Source organism: Balaenoptera physalus (assembly GCF_965194825.1).
Source record: "Balaenoptera physalus genome assembly, chromosome: 20".
Taxonomy (NCBI): Eukaryota; Metazoa; Chordata; class Mammalia; order Artiodactyla; family Balaenopteridae; genus Balaenoptera; species Balaenoptera physalus.
The window spans coordinates 43,309,793-43,337,359 of NC_138901.1; the positions used below are offsets into that span (position 1 = coordinate 43,309,793).

At 38.2% G+C, this 27,567-nt stretch overlaps 2 protein-coding genes across 9 annotated transcripts in view; both read right to left on the bottom strand.

Moving 5' to 3' along the window:
- The window catches only part of SYNRG (synergin gamma), a 183,991-nt gene that overhangs the window by 94,194 nt on the left and 62,230 nt on the right, over positions 1–27,567 (bottom strand). For 2 of the 7 annotated variants that reach the window (XM_082439909.1, XM_082439908.1), the window contains exon 1: positions 1,200–1,348. In XM_082439909.1, the coding sequence (XP_082296035.1) occupies positions 1,200–1,276 (77 nt within the window). In that variant the 5' untranslated portion in view covers positions 1,277–1,348. Of the gene's footprint in view, positions 1–773; positions 1,174–1,199; positions 1,351–27,567 lie in introns of those variants that run through there. The other 5 variants (XM_082439905.1, XM_082439904.1, XM_082439903.1 and 2 more) reach the window with 4 other exon arrangements.
- On the bottom strand, positions 3,764–26,271 carry DDX52 (DExD-box helicase 52). 2 transcript variants are annotated; one of them, XM_082440019.1, is made up of 15 exons: positions 26,117–26,271; positions 24,846–25,044; positions 20,618–20,745; positions 19,441–19,626; positions 17,626–17,769; positions 16,837–16,948; positions 15,945–16,017; positions 15,245–15,448; positions 12,962–13,052; positions 10,524–10,646; positions 10,240–10,390; positions 9,990–10,065; positions 7,737–7,808; positions 6,990–7,082; positions 3,764–4,317 (listed from the first exon to the last, which is right to left on the bottom strand). In XM_082440019.1, the coding sequence occupies exons 1-15, from the start codon at positions 26,201–26,203 to the stop codon at positions 4,260–4,262; spliced, it is 1,797 nt and encodes a 598-aa protein (XP_082296145.1). In that variant the 5' UTR covers positions 26,204–26,271; the 3' UTR covers positions 3,764–4,259. The 2 variants fall into 2 exon arrangements, with proteins under 2 accessions (XP_082296145.1, XP_082296146.1); XM_082440020.1 differs by lacking the exon at positions 7,737–7,808.

Consider the following 27,567-nt stretch of genomic DNA (forward strand, 5'->3'; position numbering starts at 1 on the left):
ATTATTACATATTTGTCTTCTCTAGCCAGAAACTGACTTATATCAAGTATTCATGAAAAACTCTAATGAAACAGTGGAAATCGGAAAACAAAAGAGAAAGAAAAGTTTTAAATCTAGAGAGAAAGATGTGAAAAAGAGAAAGTGAAAAATGCAGCTGCACACAGGCGAACAGTGACTGCTCTCTTTTCCTCGCGTATATACAAGCATCTGCAGGACGTGAGGATTTTAAAGGCTTCACACTGTGGCGTTCATGACTCCAAAATAAAACACTGCATTAAAAAAAAAACTAACACTTTGTCTTCCAAAAATAATTTAGGATGCTGAAGATAAAAAGCTAAATTATCTCCAAATGTGTATGAACCTCGGGTTGGCTAGCAAAACAAAGTCAGACTAGGTCATTACAGAAGTGGGATGAAAACTTCCCAGAATCAAATATTTCCTCAAATGATGAACTTGTCAGGTTGCAAATGTTCATCTCTTTTATTGTTCTAGATATGAGAGCCACTGGCGATTAGTAGCTGGAATTGACAGAGAGCAAATTTGTTTAAGGACTAAGTAAAAGTCTGGAAGCTTTGTTTTGATAACTGCGTACGTGCTGTTTAACAGTGAATTGTTTTTTAGTAAGAAGACAGGTGTTAAAACTACCTCTACAAGAGCTCCATATACTAATTCAAAGGTCTTCAGATTTTCCTGCTGTTTCTGGTGTGTTAAGGAAAAAATAAAAAGGACACAACACTGAAAAAAAGAGTGCACACACACACACACACACACACCTTGGAAACACTTGTGCAGCTCTGTGAACAGATTTTTCAGAGCCCCTCCCTGGTCAAGCCCTGGGAAAAGGAAGTCTCCGGTCGCTTCAGATCCAGTCGGGCTAGAAGCGAGGCGTCGGGGTTCCTCCTTTATCCACCCAGCCGGGTGGCAGCCGCACCGATGGGACACTCACCTCCTCCCCCTCTCCTCCCCGCTCAGCCTCAGCAGCCAGTGCCCCCGAGCCTGCAGGACAAGAGTCGAGCGCCCGGGCTCCATCCACCCCTTCGGCCTACGTTCCCGGAGAACGACCCTCCTCCCGCAGCGCAGTTCCGAGGGAAAAGGGGTCGGCGCGGGCGAAAACCGCCATAACGGCCGACCACCCGTCGCCGGTGCCGGGTCTGCTCTGCGTCTGCGAGGCGCGTCCCGGCCCAGGTCTTCACACCCACCTGCCTCCCCCGGCAGCCCCCGCGCCAGGTCCCGCGGCCCCGCCGCCGCCAGCTCCCGTTCCCGGCCGCAGCGCCATCTTGCTCCGGGCCCGCCGCCGCCGCCGCCGCCTCCGCCGCCACCTTCCCAGCAGCTGTCAGCGCCCGACAGCCACTTCCGGGGCAAACGCAGGACCCCACCTCGCCGCGGCCTGGGCGACGGGGCGGGGCCGCGCTCCCACGTGACCCTTCGCGTCCGGGGGAGGAGCTGCGCTCCCTCGTCACGTGACCCGGCCACAGCTGAGGGCCGGCCGGGTGCAATTCTAGTTCAGGTGCTGGTGGGGTGGTCTGGGCCCGGCTCCAGGGGAGTTGATTCATTCTCAGGCAAAGGTCTGTGGAGAACCCAGCTGGCCGCCGAGCGGCAAGGCGTCATCGTTCCTCCGTTTGAAAAACCATCGTCTTGCTTAGTGAAAAGAGTACACTGAGTCCTGTTTTTTAACCTGGATGGTGGGTACACGGGTGTTCTTTTATTGTTACTCTTTACACAAAGAACAGATGGATCTTTAATGCCCCTTTGATAGCTTCACAGCGCCGATTAGTGATGAGCTCTACTTTTTCCCAGGAACTCGGCAGCTTCCTTTTGGTACCCACCCTAAAAGCCGGTGTTTAGCCGCCTGGTAATCCCCGTTTTCCCTATACTTACAATCAGGGCCAAAACAGTGGTGCTTGGAAAAGTTCATTGCTCCGAACCTTCCTGGGCATATTTTCACCGTGATTTTTTTTTTCCTAATCAAACTACTGTAAGTAAATATAAAAGTTGAATGTAAACTTTCTCAAGCCCTCAAGTGGAGTTTGCTTACTAGCAAGTAACGGATTATAATTAGCTTTATCTTTTACTCTTGCCTCAGGGCTTTTACTGGGAAACAATTTGTAATAATAGTTATTGTTTATTGGGCACAATCACTGGTCAAGAAATTTACTGTATTTTTTCAAATCCTGTGTCCCTAAGAGCTAGTATTGGCATTTCACAGATAAGAAAATCAAGGTTAAAAGAAGTAGTAATTTACCCAGAACAAACAGCTGCAAAACAGCAGGACCAGGATCAAAATCCAAGGTGTTTGACTTCAAAGTCTTTGCTCATTTCAGCTAGAGCCAGCTATTTAATTATGCTTTTTTCCCCCATAATTGTCCACTAACTTCATTCCTCCCCTTCTTTAGATGGAACTGTGTAGCAGATGTTCCAATGGACATAAACTGATATGTAACTAAATTCAGTATTAATCCATTGACAAATCAAGATGATACAGGCTTATGTAGCCACTTTTAAGGATGGGTGATTGCACAGGAGAAAATACTTAAAAAAAAAAAAAAAAGAGGAAATAAAGTCAAATGAAGGGAGTATTTCAAAGATCATAGACCACATGACTCAGGATGTCAGCGTTCCACAATATTTCCAGTCCAGGTTAGATGCTGTCCTGTGATGATTCAGCATTGTGGCCTTATGTCTAACACGGCATCTACCGCACTATTTGTTCCTTTACTTTATGCCCACTACACTGTAAGCGCAGGGACTGTGTTACCAAGACTTGTATTCCTAACCAAATATATAACGTTTGGTTAAGGAATATATTTTGTGAAGTTATGACGTGTCAGGCACAGTGCTAGGTACTTCTAATCTTGAGACACAGTCGGTATTACCCTCAATTTCACAAACTGAACCTCTGAGAAATTAAAGAACTTAAAACAACTGGCAAATGGGTGGTACCAGTATACCCACTTCCAGAATACATTTTGAGTCAAGGCTCTGTTTGCAAGAACAAAAAAATCACAGGCTTGTAAGTATTTCTTGCACCTTGTAGCAATAGGTCTCCATTTACATAAATTCTGAAGATGAACAATTTTTGTCTCATCTAAAATATTTAAGTTGCAGTCTACCCATCCTGACTCTAGAATAAAAGACTGAGAATACAGGAAATAAATAAGTTTAAGTCAAATGTTGCTGAGAAAAGGTTATCTATATTATAGTATTACAGTACTGATAACTAACATTCATGTCAGGCACCATTCCAAGTACCTTACATGTATGAAGTCGATTTTTTATTCCACTGTACAAAACTAGCAACTGAGGAAAATCTGCTAAGAGTGAATAGTCTCTATCACTGTATAATCATAATCCTTTACCTTTGGCAGAGACCTGCATACTATCTGGATGAAGGGCCATAAAGCCTTAGGAAAGATAAGCTGTAAGAGAACGAAGCCAGAGGTGGATCAAGTAAAAGGAACATTCTTCCTTATCAGGATAAAATGTTTTTCACTTTTCGAGCAAAGTCATCTCAAATGGAAAGACACAGGAAAGAACATGGTTAAATGATGGAAAATGAAGTAAGAAAGGGAGAAGCTGACCATAATCTTACAGCTGCAACATTATGAAGGTAAGGTCTGAGCTACGATAGGGATGCGGTAAAAGATATTTATGTATAGATCAAAGAATTTAAAATCCTAGTGAACTTGAATAACCAGCCATATAAAAGGCATCTTGTTGTGGCTCGTATCACAAAAGGCCATCAACAAATGAAGAAACAGTGAAATAAAGAGAGCAGGAGGTTTATTCTTGGTAGACAGCCCGTGCTGCTTCTTGTCCACCCCCCAAAAAAAAAAAAGTGGGTAGGAAGGGGCATTCAATCTCAAGACTTTACTTCGCAATGTGGTTCCAAATGCCTCTCCACAGCATACGTGACACCCTCCTTCACACTTGAAGGGAAAAATCCAGTTCACCACATTTGGGTGTTGTTATTTTTAGCATAAACTTTTGTTCTTCTGTAAGAAGCATCGCTCTGGATTCAAACCACATGAATGTCAATGAATGTTTCTTCCATTATATGATCATTTAAAAAATCACCTATGAATTGAAACTTGACATGATGCACTGATAGTTCAGGATCATTTTTCACTAGTCCCACGTTCTTGTGGTTGATTTCAAATGTTTGGTACAGATGATTATAAGACAATGTGTTCCATGAAAACAACATTCATGCTGGAATCATAAAATCACATTTGTGATATAGTCTTTTTAGAAGTCTGTTTTTAACTTTTGTCCTCAGGAGTTACTTTCTTCTTGCTGTTCTGACCAGTGACCTTTTTCCTGTGACAATGAAAGGAAAGTTAAAATTAGAAATTTTAGATATATGTACTTTCCAAAACTCTACCAGTTTAATAAACATTTACTGAAACCTCCTGTATAATCAAGTATACGAGGCACTAGGAACACAAAGATGTGTCTTTGCCCTTTAGAAAACCACATCCACCTAAGTAAGACAGAAACACCACAGTAAACTACACTACAACATGGTATAAAAGACAGATTCTGATCCTGAATTAATAAGAGTTCACACTGATTAAATGCCAGATACTGTTTATAAGTCATTTATATGTATCAACTCAGAAAGCCTTCCTAACTTACGAAGAAGATTCTATTATTATCCTCATTTTACAGATGTGGAAAATGAGGTAGAGTGGTTAAGTAACTTGCTGATCATCACACACTGGTGATAAATATTAGACATGACACTGGTAAAAATTTTAGACATGACGGTCTGATTTTAGAATTTGGTGAATGGTGAATGCCATCAACTAACTGTTAACACAGGAAAAGGAAAAAAAGTTTTGAGAAAATAATCAATATTCACATACTACAGTATAGTAATGCAAAGTCCTTAGATGTATATCAATTCATTTAATCCTCCACCAACCCTGAGTGGCAGAGCTGGTATTATTTATATAACTATTTCCATTATATATAGGGGGAAAGAGGCTTAGAGAGGTGAAGTGACTTGTCCAAAATCACACAGGAAAAGGTGTTATTAGAGCCAGTTATTCTGGCTCCAAATCCAATCTCCCCTACGCCCTACTACACCAGTTTGAGTTTGCAGTGCCTGAAGTGACATCCACTAGGCAACAGGCTTCAGGTTTATAGCTCAGCTGGGAAGCTGGGCTTGAAGATATGGACTTGAGATTTATCAGCATAGAGCTGAGGCCACAGGTGTGGGTAGGATCATTAAAGCAACACCTACAGTGGAAAGGTAAGCTAGATTCAGATCAGGTCTTGTTTGTATGCTATGTTAAGAAGTATGGCCTTTAAATGTGAAGAAAATAGAGAGAGAACCAAAGCATCTTAAGCAGAGGGCTAGTGACAAGGTTTATACCAGGTGTCCTCAAAGTCTTAGCGCAGCTTTAAGTTTTAACAACCTCAGATCATAAAAGCTACAAACTTACAAAAATCAGCAATTAAAGTGTCATTATTTAAAATATCGATTTTATTATTACTGTTCAACACAGCCATGATCTTAGGCTCTAGTCAATTTTCGACCTTTGTAAAAACTTTTATCAGCTGCTGCTCAGTGCCTGAAAGGAGTGCATTTCCAATCCTAGCTTTACGATCACCCAAAGCATGAGGTTCTGATGTGTACGCAGCAATTCTGCAGCAGCCCACCACAAGAAAAAGTCTAGTGAGACAGATAAGGTGACCCAGCAGGGCAACCTTCTCTACCAATCCACTCGTCTGTCACCCAGGGACTGTTGCCACAAAGAATGAAAATTAAAATGTATTAAGAAGAAAAAAAAAAAAGTATTAAGAACGCACAAAACTGAATAAGTACAAGTTAAATTAAAATAATCTTTCAAATGAGGTAGTTTTGTAAGGTTGCAACATTTATTCTTCCCAAGTTATTAAAGCTCAAAACCACCAAACCCTTTGGGACACTCTGTACAGTCTATGTACTGGGGCTGAACATTATTTCCCACAATCGATACAAGATGTCAGGCAGACTCTTTCACTCAGAAGGAAAGTGCAGGCCAGTTTTCTCGCCTGGGTTCACCTTGTTCCTTCTACATGCCTAAATTTTACCTATCCTTGAACATAATTCTACTTCCTTGAAACTTTCTGTAACTACACCAATCCATAATGATTTTTTCCCTTCTCTGAACTTCTGTTTTATTTAAAAATTATTCTCTAATTTTTTTCATGTATATTAATCTCCTTTCCCTAACTTCAGGAAAGGGGTCTCATTTTACATCCATTCATACACCTTACTACATATTATATATGTAGTAAGACTGAAGGTGGACAGTAAGTACTTGGTAAATGCCTGCATTTTATATATGTTATATATTAATTGGTACTGATAGACTTTGAAGGGTGTCATTTTTCCTTAAATAGTGGAAAGACTAGTACTGTGCAGAATATTTTAGCCCACCCCTATGAAACCATGTAGTTTCCTGGCAGTAATAGGCAAAAAAGGTAGTCCTGTGTGTATGCTAAAAAAAAATCTATGCTTTAAAATCCTCAAAAACTCAGCTAAATGACTACAAATTTACCCAAGTCATACTGTTCAGAGGCGTTACAATGTGCTTCAGCATAAGCCCAAGATCCTACTGAAATCCTGCCCAGAATATGGAGCTTGAAGGAAGACTCCATCAATGTGAGTCAGCAGTCCTAGCTACTGGCCTCAGTAGTGTGCCCAGATGCAGGCTGTGTGGAGATGGTGGACAGTGCAATTCTAATTCATAGTGAATTGACATCATATTTTCAAAGATGGAGAAAAACAGATCATTAATATACAGATAAAGAAAAATTCCAAGATTGAATTATCCAAGTTTCCAAATCACAGGCAACCTATGATATATTACTTTTATTACATTCTATAATGGACTGTAGACCTATCAAATTCTACTTCTAAAAATCTATCCTAAGGAAAAATAATGCTTACGTTATAAGAATATGCTAGAATCAAACAGTAACTTTTACCATATACTTACCGTTTATCCTTAGCTTTTTCTAAGAAATATTTTGGAGTTGTACTAATGCTCTCCCTTTCCAAAGGCTTCTTAATCATCTTTTTCTTTTGTTTACTGAAAGTTACAAAGAAAGAACTGAATTAAGTGCAACTTAATTTAAAAGACCTAAAACTAGTTTTGGTTCTTTGGTTCAAAAAATTTGTTTCCTTCATCCACTTACAGGTTTACAGTGACACCACTGTATCCACTTTAATATACTAGGTTACCTAACAGCATCTAGAGAGGTAACCCAAAGGGATGATAAATTCAACCAATTTTTTAAAAGGCACTGATTATGATTAAAATATGTCATGTGTCACTCTTATATCTTGTGCTAACAAACTAACAGTGCCTTTTTAAAAAGGCACTGATTATGATTAAAATATGTCGTGTGTCACTCTTATATCTTGTGCTAACAAAATCAAACAGGGTTTGATTTTGGCCAATTAACTGCTTTTTACCAGTTTAATGAATTAGAACAAAATCTCAGCATATTTCACTCACGTTGATTAATACTTTAAAAATCTGAATACTTAAAATTTCAAGGATGAAAAACTGGCAGGGAAAGAACAGACAGTATTCACAAATATTTAAAAGGAAAATTTTTAATCTTAAAATGTTCTAAAAATAGTAGTATTATTAGAACTATAATGTATAAGAGTGTGAAATCAAGAATATATATGCAAAGAGAGAGAGAGAGAGAAGCTCCAGGTAAATTCAAGATTGTACCTTAGTAGTTTTTGGAAACCTTTTATGTATTCTGGGACAGGACATCCGGCCTGCTGGATAACATTGGCAACACTGAAAAAGGTACCCATAAACGTAAATTTGTATCTTGTCAAACTGATGTTTATGTACATAAACCCTCTGCACAACACAAGAGGAACTAAAACTACACAAACAAAAAAGTAATCCAGTAAAGTGTTCTGATAAATTATTACCAATTATTACCAGATGCAGTCATATTGGATTACTGAGAGAATGGTCTGCTGGACTGAAATCAATGTCTTGATGAAAATTTTAGATAGCAGCTGTTTCTACTGAATATTTAACAAGCCCTAAAAAGCTACTAAGCCCAGTCTTGGATGAGACACTGACTAAAGTCAGAGTCACACTTAAATTTATTAAATGATAAAGCTTGACATGGTCTCAAGCTTCTCATGTATACAGTAAGTCCCCTACACATGAACCTTCAAGTTTTGAACTTTCAAAGATGTAAACATGCGTTCGCATGCCCAATCATGTAAATTAGTTCACGTCTGGCGTACATTGTCATATGCATACATCCTCTACAAGTGGTTGTGCTTTTGTGTACTTTACTGTACAGTACTGTATACAGTAGTACAGTATCTTTGTTTCAAGCCCAGGATGTCCGGAAGCAAGCATAAAAGCAGCGGTGATGTAGCTGGTACTGCTAAGAAGCGCCAGCTGTTGTACTGTACTACTATACTTTTCAAGGTACTGTACTGTAAGATTAAAAATGTTTTCTTTATTTTGGGGTTTGTTTTTTATGTATTATTTGTGTGAAAACTATTATAAACCTATTACAGTATGTACTATATAGCTGGTTGTGTTAGTTGGGTACCTAGGCTAACTTTGTTGGACTTACGAACAAATTGGACTTAACGAACACACTCTCAGAACGGAACTTGTTTGTATGTAGGGGACTTACTGTAGTAACTTATCAATCCTTACAACCCTTTGTAGTAAATACTATCATTATCCCCATTTCCCAGATGGAAAACTGAGGTACACAGTTGCACTGATATGGGGGTCATCAGATGCAGATGCTTGGAGTCGCTGAGAACTCAGGTGAATCTAGGCTGTTGGAATGTACTCCCCTACACACCACACGTGAAAGTCTGATCACAGCAAAATCAAGGCTGACAGAGCCAAGGCTCAGAAGGCATGAAGCAAAATCTTCACCAAAACTGATAAACAGAATAAAGTACAAACCGTCTACATCCACAACTCAACTTCATTTGTTAGAAATTTGAACTGTTGCCAATTATCATCAGCCTAAAATTTCTGTAGGCAGCCCAAATGTAGGAAACTCAGCTTCTATATTAAAATCTATGACGATGGGCTAAATTAAGATAAGATTCTAAAAGTGTATCTATCATAGGTTACCCAGGCTTCAAGGGGCTACAACTGAATATTAGAGTGTATTACTAAAACAGTTTTTCCTCTATGACAGGTGATCCTGGGACTAAACATAAAACTCCAGCTGCCCCTAAGAGTAATGGGAAGAATGCGCCCATGCTAAGAGATCATTTTGACTGGGCTATAAGAGACTCAGGGGTTAACTTTAAACTATTCACTAATCCAAAAACCTTAATATTACATTTTGAGTAATATCAAGTGATGGCTATTGGGAGAATTCTGTGAGTCTGAAACTTTTTTTTTTTAATTAATGAATTATTTTTTGCCTGCATTGGGTCTTCGTTGCTGCGCACGGGCTCTTTTTAGTTGCAGCGAGTGGGGGCTACTCTTCGTTGTGCACAGGCCTCTCATTAAGGTGGCTTCTCTTGTTGTGGAGTACAGGCTCTAGGTGCGCAGGCTTCAGTAGTTGTGGCACGTGGGCTCAGTAGTTGTGGTGCGCAGGCTCTAGAGCACAGGCTCAGTAGTTGTGGCACACAGGCTTAGTTGCTCCGTGGCATGTGGGATCTTCCTGGACCAGGGCTTGAACCTGTGTCCCCTGCATTGGCAGGCAGATTGGCACAGATAACCACTGTGCCACCAGGGAAGCCCGTGAGTCTGAAACTTAATGAATATTCCATTGTGAATATTTCCAAAATCTAACAATGGAAGGGCAAAAACGAGGCCCTCTGATCATTTTTCTTTTTTTCATGGCTAAGATTTGTTTGACTAGTATCATAACAGAATTTGGGACACAGCCATTTTGTAATTATCCGTTAACTGTGTATGAGAATAATGAATCAATTTTGCCAACTTAATGCTAAGTTTTTTCTCCTAATTTACCTTCTTAATAATGGCTTATCATCTTCAGTGAAAAATGTAACAGCTTTTCCTTTATGCCCGGCTCTTCCAGTTCGACCTAAGAGAAATCAGACCATTAAAAAAACCCCTACTTTTGGGCGGAATGGGACATTCAAGAATCACATATACAAGTCACTGGATTTTCACAGCACTAAAAACTTGAGCATGTTGAAGGGACTGGTAGTGGTGCTAAGAGAGGTGAGTAGAGAGAGGGGTGGGGCACACGACTCACCTATCCTGTGGATATATTCCACTGAGCTGGTTGGAAAGTCATAGTTGATGACCAAGTTCACACCTTTAAAATCGATCCCTCTGGCTAGCAAGGCTGTACAAATAAGAACCCAGATTTTTCCTGCTCTGAAGCTATGGACTGTGTTATCTCTCTGGTTAACAGAACATACATTAAATGTTTTAGTACCACGCTAGGAATGGAAAACAAGTACTTCATAAATTGAATGCCAATTAAAAAAAATTTAGTTGTTCTTTATTGCTTTGAAAGTATGCATTTGACTTTACCTGTTGCTGAGTTCTGTCTGCATGAATAACATCCACATTAATACCTTCATATATGAGCTCATGAAAAAGTTCTTTAGCCCTTTCAATGGACTGAACAAAAACAAGAACAGGTGGATTGAAACCCTAAAAGAAAGCATACATAATCCATAATCAAGAATATAACTGCAGTATTTCATATGATTTTGGTTCATTTTAATTTAGAAATTGACAAATTTCTTAGACCAGAGGTCCAAGTCTGCCTCTTGTCTTCCTCACCATCCATTCTCTACAATGGGTTCTTTCTCTTGTTGTGGAGTACAGGCTCTCCATCTTGCTAATTCCAATAATCTTGTCTAATTAATTCCCCTTCATCTTTCTACAGCAGTGGATGCCCACTCTTTGAAATAATCATCTGATTGCTTGTGCTTCAGAACATTTTTGTTTCTTCTTAAAATGTAATAGCTGTCATTTTTTTAAAAATAAATTTATTTATTTTATTTATTTATTTTTGTCTGCGTTGGGTCTTCGTTGCTGCGTGCAGGCTTTCTCTAGTTGCTGTGAGCGGGGGCTACTCTTCATTGCGGTGCGTGGTCTTCTCATTGTGGTGGCTTCTCCTGTTGTAGAGCACGGGCTCCGTGTATGTAATTTAATTTACATATAAATTATATATAATTTCAGAAGGTTCACAGAACTCCTGAAGTTTATACATGGCTAAAAATCTCTGGTGTATAATTCCATTTGAGTATCTGTGAAAACCTTAGATTTCCTATTGCCAAATGATATCCTTAAGAACATTAGTAAAACATGCACATAATAGCATTTATTATGTGCCAAGCACTATTGTAAGTACTACATTTCTATTAACTCATTAATAAAACAAAAAACCCCACTCTAGTGTCCTATTCATTAATGCCCCAGTTCTCTAAGAAACCAGCAGAGTGATGGGGGGAGATTCAGGGGCAGATATATACAGGCATACTTTGTTTAATTGCACTTTGCAGATACTGTGTTTTTTACGAATTGAAGGTTTGTGGCGACTCAATGCTCAAGCAAGTCTATCGGCACCATATTTTTCCAACAGCATTTGCTCACTTCACGTCTCTGTATCACATTTTGGTAATTCTCGCAATATTTCAAACTTCTTCATTATTATTATATTTGCTGTTGTGATCTATGATCAGTGAGTGATCTTTAATGTTACTGCTATGACTCAGTGAAGGCTCAGGTGATGGTTAGCATTTTCAGCAATAAAGTATTTTTTTCTTTTTTATAAATGGAGGACATTTAACAGTAACCTTTAATGTTTTTTTAATAGATTTATTTATTTTATTTATTTATCTTTGGCTGCATTGGGTCTTCGTTGCTGCGTACAGGCTTCCTCTAGTTGCTGTGAGCGGGGGCTACTCTTGGTTGTGGTGTGGGGGCTTCTCATTGCGGTGGCTTCTCTTGTGGCAGAGCACGGGCTCTAGGCGTGCGAGCTTCAGTAGTTGTGGCTCGCAGGCTCTAGAGCGCAGGCTCAGTAGTTGTGGCGCACGGGCTTATTTGCTCCGCGGCATGTGGCATCTTCCTGGACCAGGGCTCGAACCCGTGTCCCCTGCATTGGCAGGCAGGTTCTTAACCACTGTGCCACCAGGGAAGCCCCAGCAATAAAGTATTTTTAAGTTAAGGTAGGTACATTGTTTTTTAGACATAATGCTATTGCACACTTAACAGACTACAATATAGTGTAAACATAACTTTTCTATACACTGGGAAACCAGAAAATTCCTGTGACTCACTTTATTGTGACATTGGCTTTACTGTGGTGGTCTGGAACAGAACCAGCAGTGTGCTGGCTGGTGTGGAAAAAGGAGGCATTCAGGGCAGCAGGTAGGTCTTTTCCTGGCCTACCCAGATCTGGGAACAGAAATCTTAATATATTCTGAGAGGAGAGCCTCTCCCCTTCGAGACAAGAGTTGCTCCAATGCGCTTCTTACCGATTTACCACTGGATTACTAAATATGACGCAGGAATAGCGCTCAGCCTCCCTTTTATTTTTTTTTAAAAGTTTCTAAAACCTTTTATTTCAGCTGAAATATGGAAACAGCCAGGGCACGGAGGGGGGCCCACCCAGAAATCCTGCGGCAGGACCCCCTCAATAGCATACAGCTCAGGGACCCAGGCCACAGCACTGAGCACCCTACCTGGGGACAGGGAGGAGAGCTGGGGGCCCTGCAGCCAGTTCTGGATGGGAGTTAGGATGTGGGCAGGGAGAAGCTGGGACAGAGAGACCCCCAAAACTGCCAGCAGGAGGCAGGAGACCCAGCAAAGCCCCAATCAAGGGTCTGCCAGGAAGTTAAGTGTTCATAATAAATCTGTCTTCCAAGGCTAGTAATACAAGTAATTGCTAGTAATATTACACCTAGTAATACGAGGCTTGGTGAACATTAACAAAACTCAAGAATGTAGTCCAAATATACCTTTTTAACAAGTTCTCTCATGGCCAGAAGTTTTCCAGTCTCAGACCCAACGAAGAGAAGCTCTTGTTCTACAGTCTCTACTGCAGAATTCCTAAGAAGAAAACATCCCTTGTAGTTTGCAAGAGCTGATTTTTGTTTCCCCCCTTTAATTCTAAATAAATGAAAAAATTTACACACAACTCCAACAGAATGACCTTTTTCCACTGTCAATATAAGTACCTAATTTTTTATATTTTAACTTAAAGACAGTTGTTATTTTTAAATGTTTTGTTCATTCTTTTTTTAAATTTTTCAATCCAAGTATAGTTGATTTACAATGTTATATTAGTTTCAGGTGTACGGCAAAGTGATTCAGTTATATGTGTATATATATGTGTGTGTGTGTGTATATTATTTTTCAGATTCTTTTCCATTATAGTTTATTACAAGATACTGAATATAGTTCCATGTGCTATAGAGTAGGACCTTGTTGTTTATCTATTTTATATACAGTAGTTTGTATCTGCTAATCCCAAACTCCTAATTTATCCCCACCTCTGCCTTTCCCCTTTGGTAATCGTAACTTTGTTTTCTATGTCTGTAAGTCTGTTTCTGCATTGTAAATAGGTTCATTTGTATCATTTTTTAGATTCCACATATAAGTGATATCATATGATATTTGTCTTTCTCTGTCTGACTTACTTCACTTAGTATGATAATCTCTGGGTCCATCCATGTTGCTGCAAATGGCATTATTTCATTCTTTTTTATGACTGAGTAATACTCCTGTGTGTGTGTGTGTTTGAGTGTGTGTGTACACCACATCTTCTTTACCCATCATCTCTCAATGGACATTTAGGTTGCCTCCATGTCTTGGCTATTGTAAATAGTGCTGCTACGAACACTGGGGTGCATGTATCTTTTCGAATTATAGTTTTCTCTGCATATATGCCCAGGAGTTGAGATCGCTGGATCATATGGTAATTCTGTTTTTAGTTTTTCAAGGAACCTCCATACTATTTTCCATAGTGGCTGCACCAATTTACATTCCCACCAACAATGTAAGAGGGTTCCCTTTCTCCACACCCTCTCCAGCATTTATTCTTTTTTCTTTTAAAAATTTTTATTGGTGTATAGTTGATTTACAATGTTGTGTTAGTTTCTCTAGCATTTATTCTTTGTAGACTTTTTGATGATGGCCATTCTGACTGGTGTGAGGTGCCACCTCATTGTACTTTTGATTTGCATTTCTCTAATAATTAGTGACGTTGAGCATCTTTTCATGTGCCTATTGGCCATCTAGATGTCTTTGGAGAAATTTCTATTTAGGTCTTTGAATGTTTTGTTATGATTATAAAAATGTTATCTCAAGAAAATTTAAAAAAATAAAGACAAAAACAAATAAATTACCCACAATTCTACCATTTTAGAATAAACTTTGACATTTTGTTGTGTTCTAGTCATAAATTTTCATGTGTCTAATTACTTACAAAATCTTTCTAAAAGTAAAATTATTGGGTAAAATGAGAACATTTTAAAGGGGGTTGTTACATATGCCTAAATTTTTTTCTTAATGGTTAGCAAAGGTTTACTTATTGACAAACAGTTGGGGTGAGGTATCTTTAGGTTTTATTAATACTCTATACCATGTATAAATACTTTTTCCATTCTGTTATCTGCCTTTATCATTATGTTTATGGTTAATTTGTTCTATTTTTCTTTTTATACACAGGAGTTTTTTGTTGAAAGTAGAGAGGATATTCTTTACTGTTTCATTTGGCTTCTTTTTTACTTAACATGGTATTGCAAGCACTTTTTCATATAGCTACAGTCTTCACTCTGACCATTTCACGCGTTGCATTATGGTATATCAAGTAGGCAATATCATAATTTCATAAGACTTTTCTCTACCATTTAGCATAAATGCTCCCCAAAATATTTTAAAAAAGCAATTATAAATCAAGTGGCTCAGTAACATCAGCTTCCTTCTCTGTGGCCCTACTTTGTTAAGCCATCAACGAGATTAAATCCTTTGGGCGGCCACAGAGCTCGTGTCATACTTTGTGGATTGGAAAAACCAACTAAACGCATGAGGATAGGAATATTAATATGACAATATGAGAATCTCCCTTTGGATTATTCTAAAATAGAAAATCCTTAATCAATCTTGACTTTAAAGAATATATTTCTTTCAGTCAAACTCTTTTTATCAATCTTAGGCCACACAACCTATCTCTTTTAGTCTAAAATAATGACTTGTGTTTTTTTAAAAAAATGAGTCGGATAATGTGGAAGAACAATTACCTTGCTCCAATGGAAACAGTAACGACATTATCCAAGTTGAGTCTGCACCACTGCTCAACATCATAGGCAAAAGTTGCACTGAACATAGCTCTTTTGACCTTGTGGGATGTGCAGGCCAAGAAAATGGAAGCCAGCTGGTCTCTGAACCCAGTTTTGCCATCTTCAAACAGTTTATCTGATTCATCAACTACCAGCCATTCAACACTAAGAAATAAAAAAAAAAAAACTTGTGGGTATTGAACTGAAATATCCAAGATGCTTCACTACCTGTGGGAACACATGAAGAAGTCAAACCACAATGATGCTTCTCAGATCTATGTATAATACCAGAAAAAGGTATAAGAAAAATAAGCAAGAAAAAGGTAAAAACAAGATAAACATAAATTAATGAACCTATTCCATTAGCCCCAAAGATATGAGGTTCCATTGGTCATGACAGCAGCTCAGATAAACCTTATGAACGCCATCACCATTGCTGAAAGATGTGAAAATTTCTAGGGGAATTCTGTACTAACTGCTTATCGGAATCTGTTAACTTTCTTCCAGACCAGGATAGTTACTTTTCTATGAGTTTAATGAAAACCATTTTCCTCAGCACCAACATAGCAAGCTCCAAAGAGCAATAATACAAGTAATTGAGGACAAAATATAACCCATTTAATGAAAAACACACATAAAAGACATTATTAAAGTAACGTACCTTGTTAAGTCTATTCCTGGAGGATCTTGCTTTAATAAATAGATTAGTCGATTTGGAGTAGTCACAAGAATATCTATAAGGAAAAATAAATGGTACAAATTGCAAAAACAACATTCATCCCTCTTGAATTAGGGATTAAGTCTCCTGAATTTCTGTTAATAACCTCAGGTGGGGAGAAGTGGTTATATGCACTACACCAACAACACAATAAGCTAATATACATATTTTTTTAATCCATCATAGCACAAACTACTACATCCTTACCCTCCTTTTATTTGATCTGCCTTCTCAGCTTCTAAGAGGCAAGAATACTATAATCTACCAGTTTGCTTATCAAACATTTGTTTGTTTTTCAGGAAAATACTTTTCCTTAAATGCAATTTTACTCAGAAGCTCAAGATAAAAGACAAGTAAAACAGATTCTCTGGCTGATCTAAGAGTAGGGATGTAAACCAATCTTATCTGCAGAATATTTCCATGGCAGATTAAAAATCAATAGAATAAGCAGGGATTCTCAACCTCAGCACTACTGACATTTTGGTTCAGACAACTCCTTGTTGTAGGAGGCTGACCTGTGCGTTGTAGGATGTTTAACAGCATCCCTGGCTCTGTCCCTATACTAGTAGCACCTCTCCCCAGCTGTGACGACTTAAAATGTCTTCAGATATTGCCAAGTATCCCTGGGGTAGAGGGTGAGGTGGGGGTGAAGGGCAGAATCACCTCTGGTTGAGAACCACTGGTATATATTTATATAACTACTGGGTGGGGATAAGGAGGAGATCTCTTTTAGCTTTTCTAAAAATCAAACTAACTACACTTTAAGAACTTCTAGGTAGCAATTAGGATACTTGTTATTTCCAAATCCCTTACATCTCAAGCATGAACCCCTTACCAAATTTCTTAGATGATTTAGGTCCAAATTTCTTGGCTGCAACTGCTGCTTTGTGGATCATGTGTATCCTGAATCCTGTTCCCTCAGATATTTTTACTAACTCTCGGTGAATCTAAAACAGAAAATGATAAAAACATTAGCTGCTAAAATACTTGGATAAGATGTATAGTCTCTTTTTCATTATTAACAAAATAAATCTAGTATCAACCCATGAATATCTGAAATTAAGCCCATAGTAATCTGTACATTAACCTGGAATCTCAGCATTTTGGAACGTCAATACCAAGTAAGATGCAGTAGTTTCCTCCGGTCTAGTAAACTAGTTCCAAGAGATAAAACCGAAACTCTTCCATTCTGTTACATTTGTTTGTACAATACAGTACTGTTATAAAACTATTTCATACTTGGCATGTATTTTATATTAAGCACATTGGGAGGGTGGAGTGGATCATTGTATAGTTTTACTTTCTGAAAAACTGAGATGAGGTTTCATTTTTCTAGGTAAGGAAAAAAAGTTTTAGTGGGGAACGATATATTACAGTAGCCTTCCAACTTCAAGGATCTTAGAGCATATACCAAAGTATAAATGTTAAGAACAACATATTTTATAAAACTGAAAAGACTTAAAAGACTTGCCCATATGCAGTAAGATACAGAGAAGTGTGCTTTGAACAGAATACGTGATGAGAAAGACACAGGCCTTACTCTTTTGGACCTTTCTATTACCCTCAAATAAGAAAGATGACTGACAAACACAAACACAACCTCTTCAGAAACTACAAGTCATACCTGGCTGGCAAGTTCTCGTGTTGGTGATATAATCAGGGCTCTGAAGCCTTTGTTTGTGGGTTGTTTCAGCTGCATTAAAACAGGAATGCTAAAAGCCAAAGTCTTTCCAGATCCAGTAGGAGCAGAAGCCAGAAGTTCTCGACCCTAAAAACAGAGTATATTAAGTACAAGGAAGAGTACATAAATTTTTCAGAGCCCAGTCAAATAATGCTACCAGCGATAAAAATAACAAAATTATACATAATAAATCCAAACACTCACATTCCCATCACTCTTCTAACTTCTCCCATATTTGCTTTTCTACCCACCCCTGTTACAACTGCCCCAGTAGTTTCTGAGCATTATTACTAAGGTTCATTTGAACTGGGTGAAGAAAGTAGATAACTAAAACCCAAAGATGATCACAACCTTATTTCCATTATTTCAATTTTTCTTTCCCCTAAATCTCTTTATCAAAGCAAAATTACAAAACCAACTTTTTGACCTGATATCTGCATTGCTCCATCCTTAAGGAAGGTTTTAATAAGTAACAGAATGGCTAAAAGTAAGAAATAAAAAGTGGTGAAAACCTGAGTGACAGAGTCATTTATAGGTGACAATCTTCAAAAAGTCACTGTGATTTTTTTTTTTGGTCACTGTGATTTTTAAAGCTTTAAGTTAAGGTCACTACAGAAACAACCTTAAATGAAAACTAAAAGCAAATTTACTATAATGTCAGTCAACAACATCATTCAAACATATTCTTATTTCAGTTCCCAAAGAAAATGAAAAGGATTAGTATGGATGAGGAGAGAGGGAACTCATCTCCTCTGGCTACTAGAACTGAAGGCCATCTTGCTTATGTTGGGGAAAAAAGTCAGCTCTCACCTCTACAGAAAGAAACCTCAGAAAAACTTAATTTCCAAAAATCTAAGTTAACTCATACCTCTATCAACAACACATAAACAAATTATGGTATAGTCATACAACAGAATAGTACTCAGTAACAAACTACTGATATATGCAACATGGAAGAATCTCAAAAACAGTATTAGAGTGAAAGAAACCAAAAAGAGTAAATAATGAATGATTCCACTTATATGATTCTATAAGAGGCAAAACTAAAACATGGCAATAGAAACCAGAAAAGTGCTTACCTCTGGGCGGGGGTCAGGTGAGGACTGAATGGAAGGGGTATGAGAGAACTGTTTGGAGTGACAGAAATGTTACGCATCTTCACTGAGTTGATGGTTACATAGGGTATGCACTGTTGAAACTCACTGAACTGTGCACTTAAAATCTATGCATTTTTTGGGCACTTAAATAGACTTCAATAATAAAAAGTACTGGGATAAAAACAAAGTCAGGTTGTGTACAAGAATTCTGTATTTCTGAAATAGTTCTCGAATATTATAAACTAAACCACGGATGAAAAAACAGAACACAGTCCCTATCCTCAGAAGATTAACACTCTTAGTTAAATGGAAAAGATGAATATAATTAGTGCAAATACATAGTAGTGTAAAGTGTAAGACAAATGTTGCAAGAAAAAGAAAACACATGGAGAACTGGGTGGTAGGGGAAACTGTTGGTAAAGGAAAAAGATCACATCTAGCAGTAGTGATCAAGACAAATCTTATGGAGGCACAGGTATTAGAGATGGACCTTGAAAGCAAGGGTAGGATTTCAACAAGGGGAGATAAGGCAGAAAGGAAGATTTCAAAGACACAGGAAAGAGAATGAACACACATACACATTTCAAAGACAGAGGAAAGAGAATGAACACACACACACATACACACGCACGCATACTCACTTATAGGCCTTCATACTCACATGCAGCATAACTGGAATGGCTTGCATTTGGATTGGTGTAGGTATCTGGAAGCCTGCATCTAGAATGTTCTGAAGCAGTCGAGAATTGATTTTAAATTCCTGGTCAAGTTGCTGAAATGTAGCAATTGGGTCAGGAAGATCAGTTCCTTGGACATGAATTTTATGTTTATTCCGGAAGAAGTTTATCTGAAAAGTGAAATAAAGGAGTCGCCATGAATGTGGTCAAATACATTGTCAGATGTTGTAAAGCAACAGTAACGGTTTCTGGGATAAGCTTTAGTAGCATATGAAACTTTCTGGTTAAATTCCAATCCCTACAAGATACAGATATTAGGTATAATTTGTGCCCTTTCATAGAAGGAAGACCTTCATAACAATGAAACCTATCTATCCACACTTTCCTCATATTAATGTGTCAATGCCATGAATAATGTGTTATTCATATTAATGTGCTACTGTCACAGTCACAATCTTATGTAAACTTCTAGAAGGCAGGCACTGAATCAATCTATTGTCTTTATATGGCACTTAGCATACAAGTGCCAATGCTTTTTAATGATCTACCCTAAACTCTACTTATTAAGACTGAGTGCCAAAAGCAGAATCAAGTGATGTTGATTTTTTTTGTTTTCCCATTCTCTGATCCAGACAGCGAAATTCTAGATTTGGGATTACTAAATGAGCTGAACAATACTCTCCATCTGCAATATGACAGGAGCGCAGCAAATGCGACAATGGCATATTTGTTGTTTCTTCTGAATTCTACTCCTCCTAGTCTCAAGTTATAAAATAGGTTTCTTAAGAATTCTAACTCTCAAATCCCTGTCAGAGGAAATCCTTCTAAACCAGTGTGAGCTTAACATAAAGGAGAAAGGGGGCCAATTTTATGTTTATCAAAAGGGAATAAGAAATTTTAAAAATTTAATTCTAAACACATCATCAATTTTGACCTAAGTTTCAAGATTTCAAGATACTTTCAAGAATTTCAAACTTTAAAAATTTCAGCCACAGCACAAATACTACTTTGCTTGAAGTTTCCATTAAAGTAAAATCTAACCTAATATAAGTAATCTTCTATCTTAACAAAACCATACTCGCTTTTACCAACAGAATAACCCAAGGATAGCGAAAAAGTCATTAGGCCAGAAAAACAATTGGATGAAGACATTTTTCTAACCTTTTCTTTTCTGAGCTGCTCCAACTTTCCTGACGTTAGTTTATTTTCTCTTTTAACTTTTTTATCTTCAATCTTTGCTTCCACAGATGATATCCACTGTATAGTAGAAACTTCTTGAGAAGTAATTTCTAAAATATATTTTTAAAAAATTAAAAGATTTTAAGTGCAACATTCTTAGGTGGCACAAACAGGCCATACCTTCCACTAAACAAAAGAAAAAGTACTAGTAGTTGTAACTGGATGAAAGAAAGTAATAGGAGGTATAAAAATTGGGAAAGGAGAGGGACTTCCCTGGTGGTGCAGTGGTTAAGAATCCGCCTGCCAGGGCAGGGGACACGGGTTCGAGCCCTGGTCCGGAAAGATCCCACATGCCACGGAGCAACTAAGCCCATGCGCCACAACTACTGAGCCTGCGCTCTAGAGCCCGCGAGCCACAACTACTGAGCCTGAGAGCCACAACTACTGAAGCCCGCGCGCCTAGAGCCTGTGCTCTGCAACAAGAGAAGCCACCCAATGAGAAGCCCGCAAACTGCAACGAAGAGTAGCCCCTGCTCACCGCAACTAGAGAAAAGCCCGCGCGCAGCAACAAAGACCCGAGGCAGCCAAAAATAAAAATAAATAAATAAATAAAATGGGAAAGGAGAAGCAAGTTGTGTGTTGGTAAAATCAGAGCTCTGAAGCTCACTCTCTTCCCTTTTTTTTCTTTTTAGTTATTTCAGCTTTGTAATATGTACCTAAACGTACACTTGAAAACAATAAGGGATTAATTCAAAAACTATTTAAACAATAAGAGATGTCAATGAGGCAGCCAGCTTTTCTATATCCACAACCAGCTAGAAAATAAATATGATGCAAGAAAAGATTTCACTTATAATAGCAATAAACACAATACTTAAGGACTACTCAATATTATAAAGAGAGCAATTCTCACTAAATCTATAAATAACACTAGTTCAATGAAAAGTAATAATAGGATTGTTTTGGTAACTGGAGGAGCTGACTTTAAAGTTTACATGGGAAAATAAATATGTACAAATATCTAAAAAATTCTAAGAAGAGTAATGAGCAAAGACTACTTCTGGAATTTCTTTTAAATTTTTTCAACTTCACCGATGTACAACCAACACAATAAACTGCATATATTTAAAGTATACAATTTGAGGCATTTTGACATTATGTATACACCTGTTAAACCATCACCACATTTAAGACTATTTCCATCACTTCCCAAAATTTCCTTGTGGCCCCTTATAATGCATCTGTCCAACCCTAGGTAAAAACCTGTATTCTTTCTTTCTTTTTTTTTTTGGCCGTGCCGCACAGCATGTGGGATCTTAGTTCCCTGACAAGGGATTGAACCCGTGCTCCCTGCAGTGGAAGCACAGTCTTAACCACTGGACCACCAGGGAAGTCCCCTGTTTTCTGTCACTGTTGATTAATTAGCTTTTTTTTCCCTGGAATTTTATATGAATGGAATCATATAGTATTTAATAAATTTAGTATGGTTTCTTTCACTCAGGATAGTTATTTTGAGATTCATCCATGTTGGAGCATGTATCAATAATTTTAACTTTTTATTTACAAGTAGTATTCCATTGTATGGATATACAATTTGTCTATCCTCCACTTGCTGAAGGACATTTGGGTCATTTCCGGTTTTTGGCTATTACATATAAAGCCACTATGAACACCTGTGTACAAGTCTTTGTGAGGACATACGTTTTCCTTTCTCTTGGGTAAATTCTAGGAGTGGAATAGGTGGGTCACGTGGTAACTGCATGTTTATTTTAAAAAAAAATCCTTTTCAATTTCTACCAAAAAAGCCTACTAGAGTTTTAACTGGGTTTGCACTGACTCTATAGATCACTTTAGGGAGAAAATATCCAGTTGCCCAATCAATAAAAAGAGTATGCCATACCACTCTATTGGAATTTATAAAGTAAGGCCACATTAATTAACACAAGCTGGTACTGGTGTAGGAATACAGAATTAGAAATCAATGAAATAGAATAGAGTCAAAAGACCCAAATATATATGGGAAATAAGTTACAATAAAAGTTGTATTTAAATCCAACGGGGAGAAGATGTAATATCAATATATTAGGACAATTAGCTAGCCATCTGGAAAAAAATTAATTAGTTCCTCATTCATTCCTTATACCAAATAAAATCCCAGAGTGTCAAAGATTTCAATATAACAAAATGAAACTACAAATAAGTAAACATGGGAGAATTTTTTAAAAATAAGCTTAATGCTTAGAATGCAAAAACAAAACCAAAAAACCATAAAGGAAAAGATAAATTTAACACATAAAATGGCAATAAATAAATAAAGATGATAAGTGACAAGGAACAAACTAGAAAACATATCTGTATACATAGTATGCTAGAATAGAGCTAATTTCCTTAATATATATAAGGCCTAACAAATTAAAAAGAGACACAGATGAACAATATTAACAGGAAAAAGGTGCAATACTACATGAGGAGGCAAATTAATATAAAAAGAAAACTCTCGTACATCGCTGGTGGGCATCACCAATTAGAATGACTTCTTTTTTTGGAAAGACTTTTTAAAAAAATAAAATTTTGCTCCCTTTTATGAGACAGTTGGCATTAATAGATCTGAATCATTACTCATCCACAAGATCTTGAATTTTCCAATTAAAACTATATATATGTCTATCCACACCTGTTGCTAAATGGTTATAGGACATATATCTGGGTGTTTCTGGTTGCCCAGGAAAACAGGGCAACCTAAGCTGGTGTCAGGTCTTTTTTCAATTCATCTCGGTGTAAGGCTTTATTAAACTTCCTTGTAGCCAGGAAAGTAACATGACTTGTTAACTATGAAATTCCACTTCTAAGAATTTATCAGACAGATATACCCACACATACACACAAAGTAAAACATTTATTGCAACACTGTAACAGCAAAAGTGAGGAAACAAACTAAATGCCCATCACATAGGAACTTGTTAAATCAGTTACAGAATGTACAATGGGATTCTATGCTATGTTAAAATGAACAAGGCAATGCACTTCCTACTCATTCCAAACAATCTCCAAGATATATTGTTTTTTATAAAAGGAGTAGGGGTAGGGAAGGTTCAGAACAGAACAGCATACAGAGTACACTATCATTCACGTTTTTTAAGCGAGGTATAAATACATGTGAATAGAATATCTCTAGGAAAATACCTAAGAAACTGATTAACAGTGGTTGCCTCTGGAGAAATAGGGGACTAGAGACAAAATAGTGGAAAGAAAATTTACTTTTCACCATTGTATAACTTTTTAAAACCATGTGTATTTAGTTTATTAAAAAGGTAAAATGGCTAGGAAACTTAATAGATGTAATAGACAAAGAAAAAAGGTAAATAACCCTATTGTTGAGTACAGAAAAAAACCTTGTGAAAAACAGGCAAAGTGTAAAAACAAAAAAGTCACAAAACTTGAAATGTAAATATCCAACAAAGCCTATGAAAAGATGTTCAACCTCACCAGTTATCAAGAAAATACAGAAAATACAGGGCTTCCCTGGTGGTGCAGTGGTTAAGAATCCGCCTGCCAATGCAGGGGACACAAGTTCGAGCCCTGGTCTGGGAAGATCCCACATGCTGTGGAGCAACTCATGCTCATGCACCACAACTACTGAGCCTGCGCTCTAGAGCCTGCGAGCCACAACTACTGAAGCCCACGAGCCTAGAGTCCGTGCTCTGCAACAAGAGAAGCTACCCAATGAGAAGCTTATGCACTGCAACGAAGAGTAGCCCCTGCTCGCCGCAACTAGAGAAAGCCTGTGCTCAGCAACAAAGAGTCAACGCAGCCAAAAATAAATAAATTAAATAAATTAAAAAAAAAAAAAGAAAATACAAATTAAAAAAGTTTCACTCGTGAGATTGGCTAAAAAAGTTAAGACCAACAGTATCCAGCATTGACATGGCTGTGGGAAGTCATTTTGCATCTGTTCAAAGAAAGAAGTGTGCATGCCCTTTCACCTAGTGAATTCACGTTTAGGATGCTAATTACAGAAATACAGCACCTGTACAAAAAGATATATGTACAGGTATCTTATTGTAGCAATATTTGTAATCACAAATACCTGGAAACAACCTGAATGCCATCAACTGACAAATAGCTGTATACTGTCTGAGGTATAATCATAAGCTTGCATAATTTTTGTAATTGAAAAAAAAAAGAAAAAAAACATACATCAAGCACTAACCTGAAGTCATCTTCTTCCTCTTTTTCTTGTTCTGCTCCCTCTTCCTTTCAGTTAGGCTCTCTTCATTTTTCTCTTCATCTTGTAGCTCCTGATGAGTTCTTGATGCTTCACACTCACCTGGAACAGACTTCTTGTTTCCAAAAAAGTCCAGTCCCTGTAGCACCTCCGAAGAATCAAAGTCATATTTCCTTTTTCCTATCTAAAACCCAGAAAATTTCAAATGAAATCTATAGACAGACTGGCACTGTTTTCACCCTAGCAGTGTTGGCAGTAAGGGTGTGGGTACAATGACTCCCCATCTTTTTTATCTTTCACCAAATATTTGTTTGAGCTAAGTGTGTGTTTGGGCAAATGGAATCCAAGATAATACCTTTTCTGACCTTATAAAAGTAATAATAATAATCATAATAGCAACTAACACTTATAAGCATAATACTTACATGCTGTCAGGCAGATTTCTAAGCATGTTTAGATACATTAAATTCCTTCTTCCTTTAACAACCCTAACGAGGTAAATAGCAATATCACAGATGAGAAAATCGAGGCATTAAGAGGTTAAGTAACTTGACCAAGGTCTCAAAACTAGTAATTGGCAGACCCAGGATTTGAACCTGAATAATCTGGTTCCAGAGTTCAAACACTTAACAACTACGCTATGCCGTCAGACAGAGAAAGAAGAAACACACGTGTTGCACACACACCCAAATGTCCCTAGTCCCAATACCAAGAAATTTTGATATTCAAGATTTTCCACAATTGGGCCCTAACTACTCCCGATTTATCACTCACTACTTCCCTATGTAAGAGCTCCCATTTCTAAATCGCTCTTCTCATTGGTTACTTAACACGCCATGGAGTTGCGGGAATAAAAAAAGAACATGCCCACTAAAGGCACACGCATGCCAGGACAAACCTGGAGAGACTACAGTAAAATCATCTGTTCTCTCCGTTTGGGGTTGTTTCTGTTTTTCAAATTCTTCTCCAACAGTTTCGGAGAAAAGATAACTTCTGAAAGTAGGATTCTAACTGTGCTTTGAATAAACTCAGGAGGCCGGGAGGAAACGTTTCCTTGCTAGACCCAACAAAGTCTACAGAACGATGGGAAAAAGAGTTCATTCAGAAAGCTGCAGTAAGCTGAACGCCAAGGGAGGGAAAATGCCCCACAGCCAGGCCACGGGGTCTCCGAGTGCCGGCTCCCCCAGCAGCCAGTTCCTTCTCCGGCACCTGCCCCTTTTCAGTTACTCGGGCTTTTGACGCCTTGCACACAGTACCTTGAATCGGGCAGCGTCCGCCGAGAAGCGTCTCACGTCGAATTTGGCCCCCGCGCCGAGCCGGCGAAACAAGTCATGAGCATCCATCTTTTCCCAGAAAGCTCCGCGGTCTCACGGCGCCTGCGCAGAGGACTCCCCTCCCGGAAGGTCTGGGGCTGGACCTTGAGTGGAAGTGGCTCCGGGGGGCGGGGCCTGGCGGCTGTGAGAGTTTGCGAGTTTTTATCGTCGTACAGTCCGTTGTTTTTTATTTGTTCTTTAAAAAAGTATTTATCAAGATCCTCTTAAGCCGGGCACTGTTCTACACTTTTAGGGATAGTTTGGTAAACAACACCCCAGGAATCTCACCTCGGGAAACTTATATTTTAGTGGGGATGGAAGATGTTAACAAATAAATAAGCAGAATAATTCCTGAAAGAGAAAAGTGCTATGAAACAAAACAGTGTAATTGATAGAGAAAGGGGAGAGGAGCCACTTTTAGGTAGATTAGTCAGGTTCATTCTGATGAAGTGATATTTGATCTAAGAGGAGGCAGCCTTTCCCAGATATGGGAAACAGCATTCCAGACACAGGAAACATGGCCTGAAGAAGGAAAAAGGTTTGGAACATTGAGAAAATAGAAAGAAGGCCAGGGTGACTGGAGCCAAGTTGCAGTGAGGAAGAGTGGTACAGATTGGGTTGAAGGGACAAATGAAAATCAGATCTCATAGACTTTTATAACAAGGTCATGGTAAGGAATTTGGATTTTAATCTAAGCATGCTAGGAAGCTATTCAAATTTTTTTACTGAGAGTGCAACATGACTTAGTTTATTACATTTTGTATTTATTTTCTTCATTGTATTTGTACTGTACAAAATTATTTACTTATGAGTTGCCTCCCCCTTCTAGAATGAAGTCCAGGAGCACAGAGATCTAATTTGCTTCACTGCTGTATCCCCAGTGCCTGTGTGCTCTCAATAAATATTTGATGAATGAATGAGTGAATGCTTTGTAAAAGATTACTCTGGCTATTTGGAGGTTGGACCATAGAAAGGGTAAGAGTGGAAACAGGTCAGTCAAAGTAGAAATGATGATAGTGGCTGGGATTAGGGTGGTATCTGTGCTGATGGAGTTAAATGGATAGATTTGGGGTATATTTTGGAGGTAGGTCTAAATTCACCTGATGAATTTCATGTGGAGGTGAAGGAAAGGGAGGAAATACTCCTAGGTTTTTTGTTTGAAATCTGGGGTAGGTGGCATGCCATTTACTGAGCTAGGAAAGACTGAAAGGAGAACAGCTTTTTTGTGTGTGAGGATGAGGCATGGGGGGGTGGAATCAGTTTTTATGTTTTGGGCATGTTAAGATGCCTCGTTGACCTTAAGTGGAGATGTCGAGGTGGGTAGTTGATTCCATGAATCTGAAGCTCAGGGGAAAAGGTCAGGGCTAGAAAAATAAATTTAGGAGTCATCAACA

Excerpts from the sequence above, each read along its gene's own strand:
- DDX52 (XM_082440019.1), bottom strand. The coding sequence starts at position 26,203 with ATGGATGCTCATGACTTGTTTCGCCGGCTCGGCGCGGGGGCCAAATTC. Across the intron at positions 13,053-15,244 it reads ACTGTTTCCATTGGAGCAAG|GAATTCTGCAGTAGAGACTG; the intron begins GTAATTGTTCTT and ends TTTTCTTCTTAG. Across the intron at positions 10,391-10,523 it reads CAGACAGAACTCAGCAACAG|AGAGATAACACAGTCCATAG; the intron begins GTAAAGTCAAAT and ends TCTGTTAACCAG.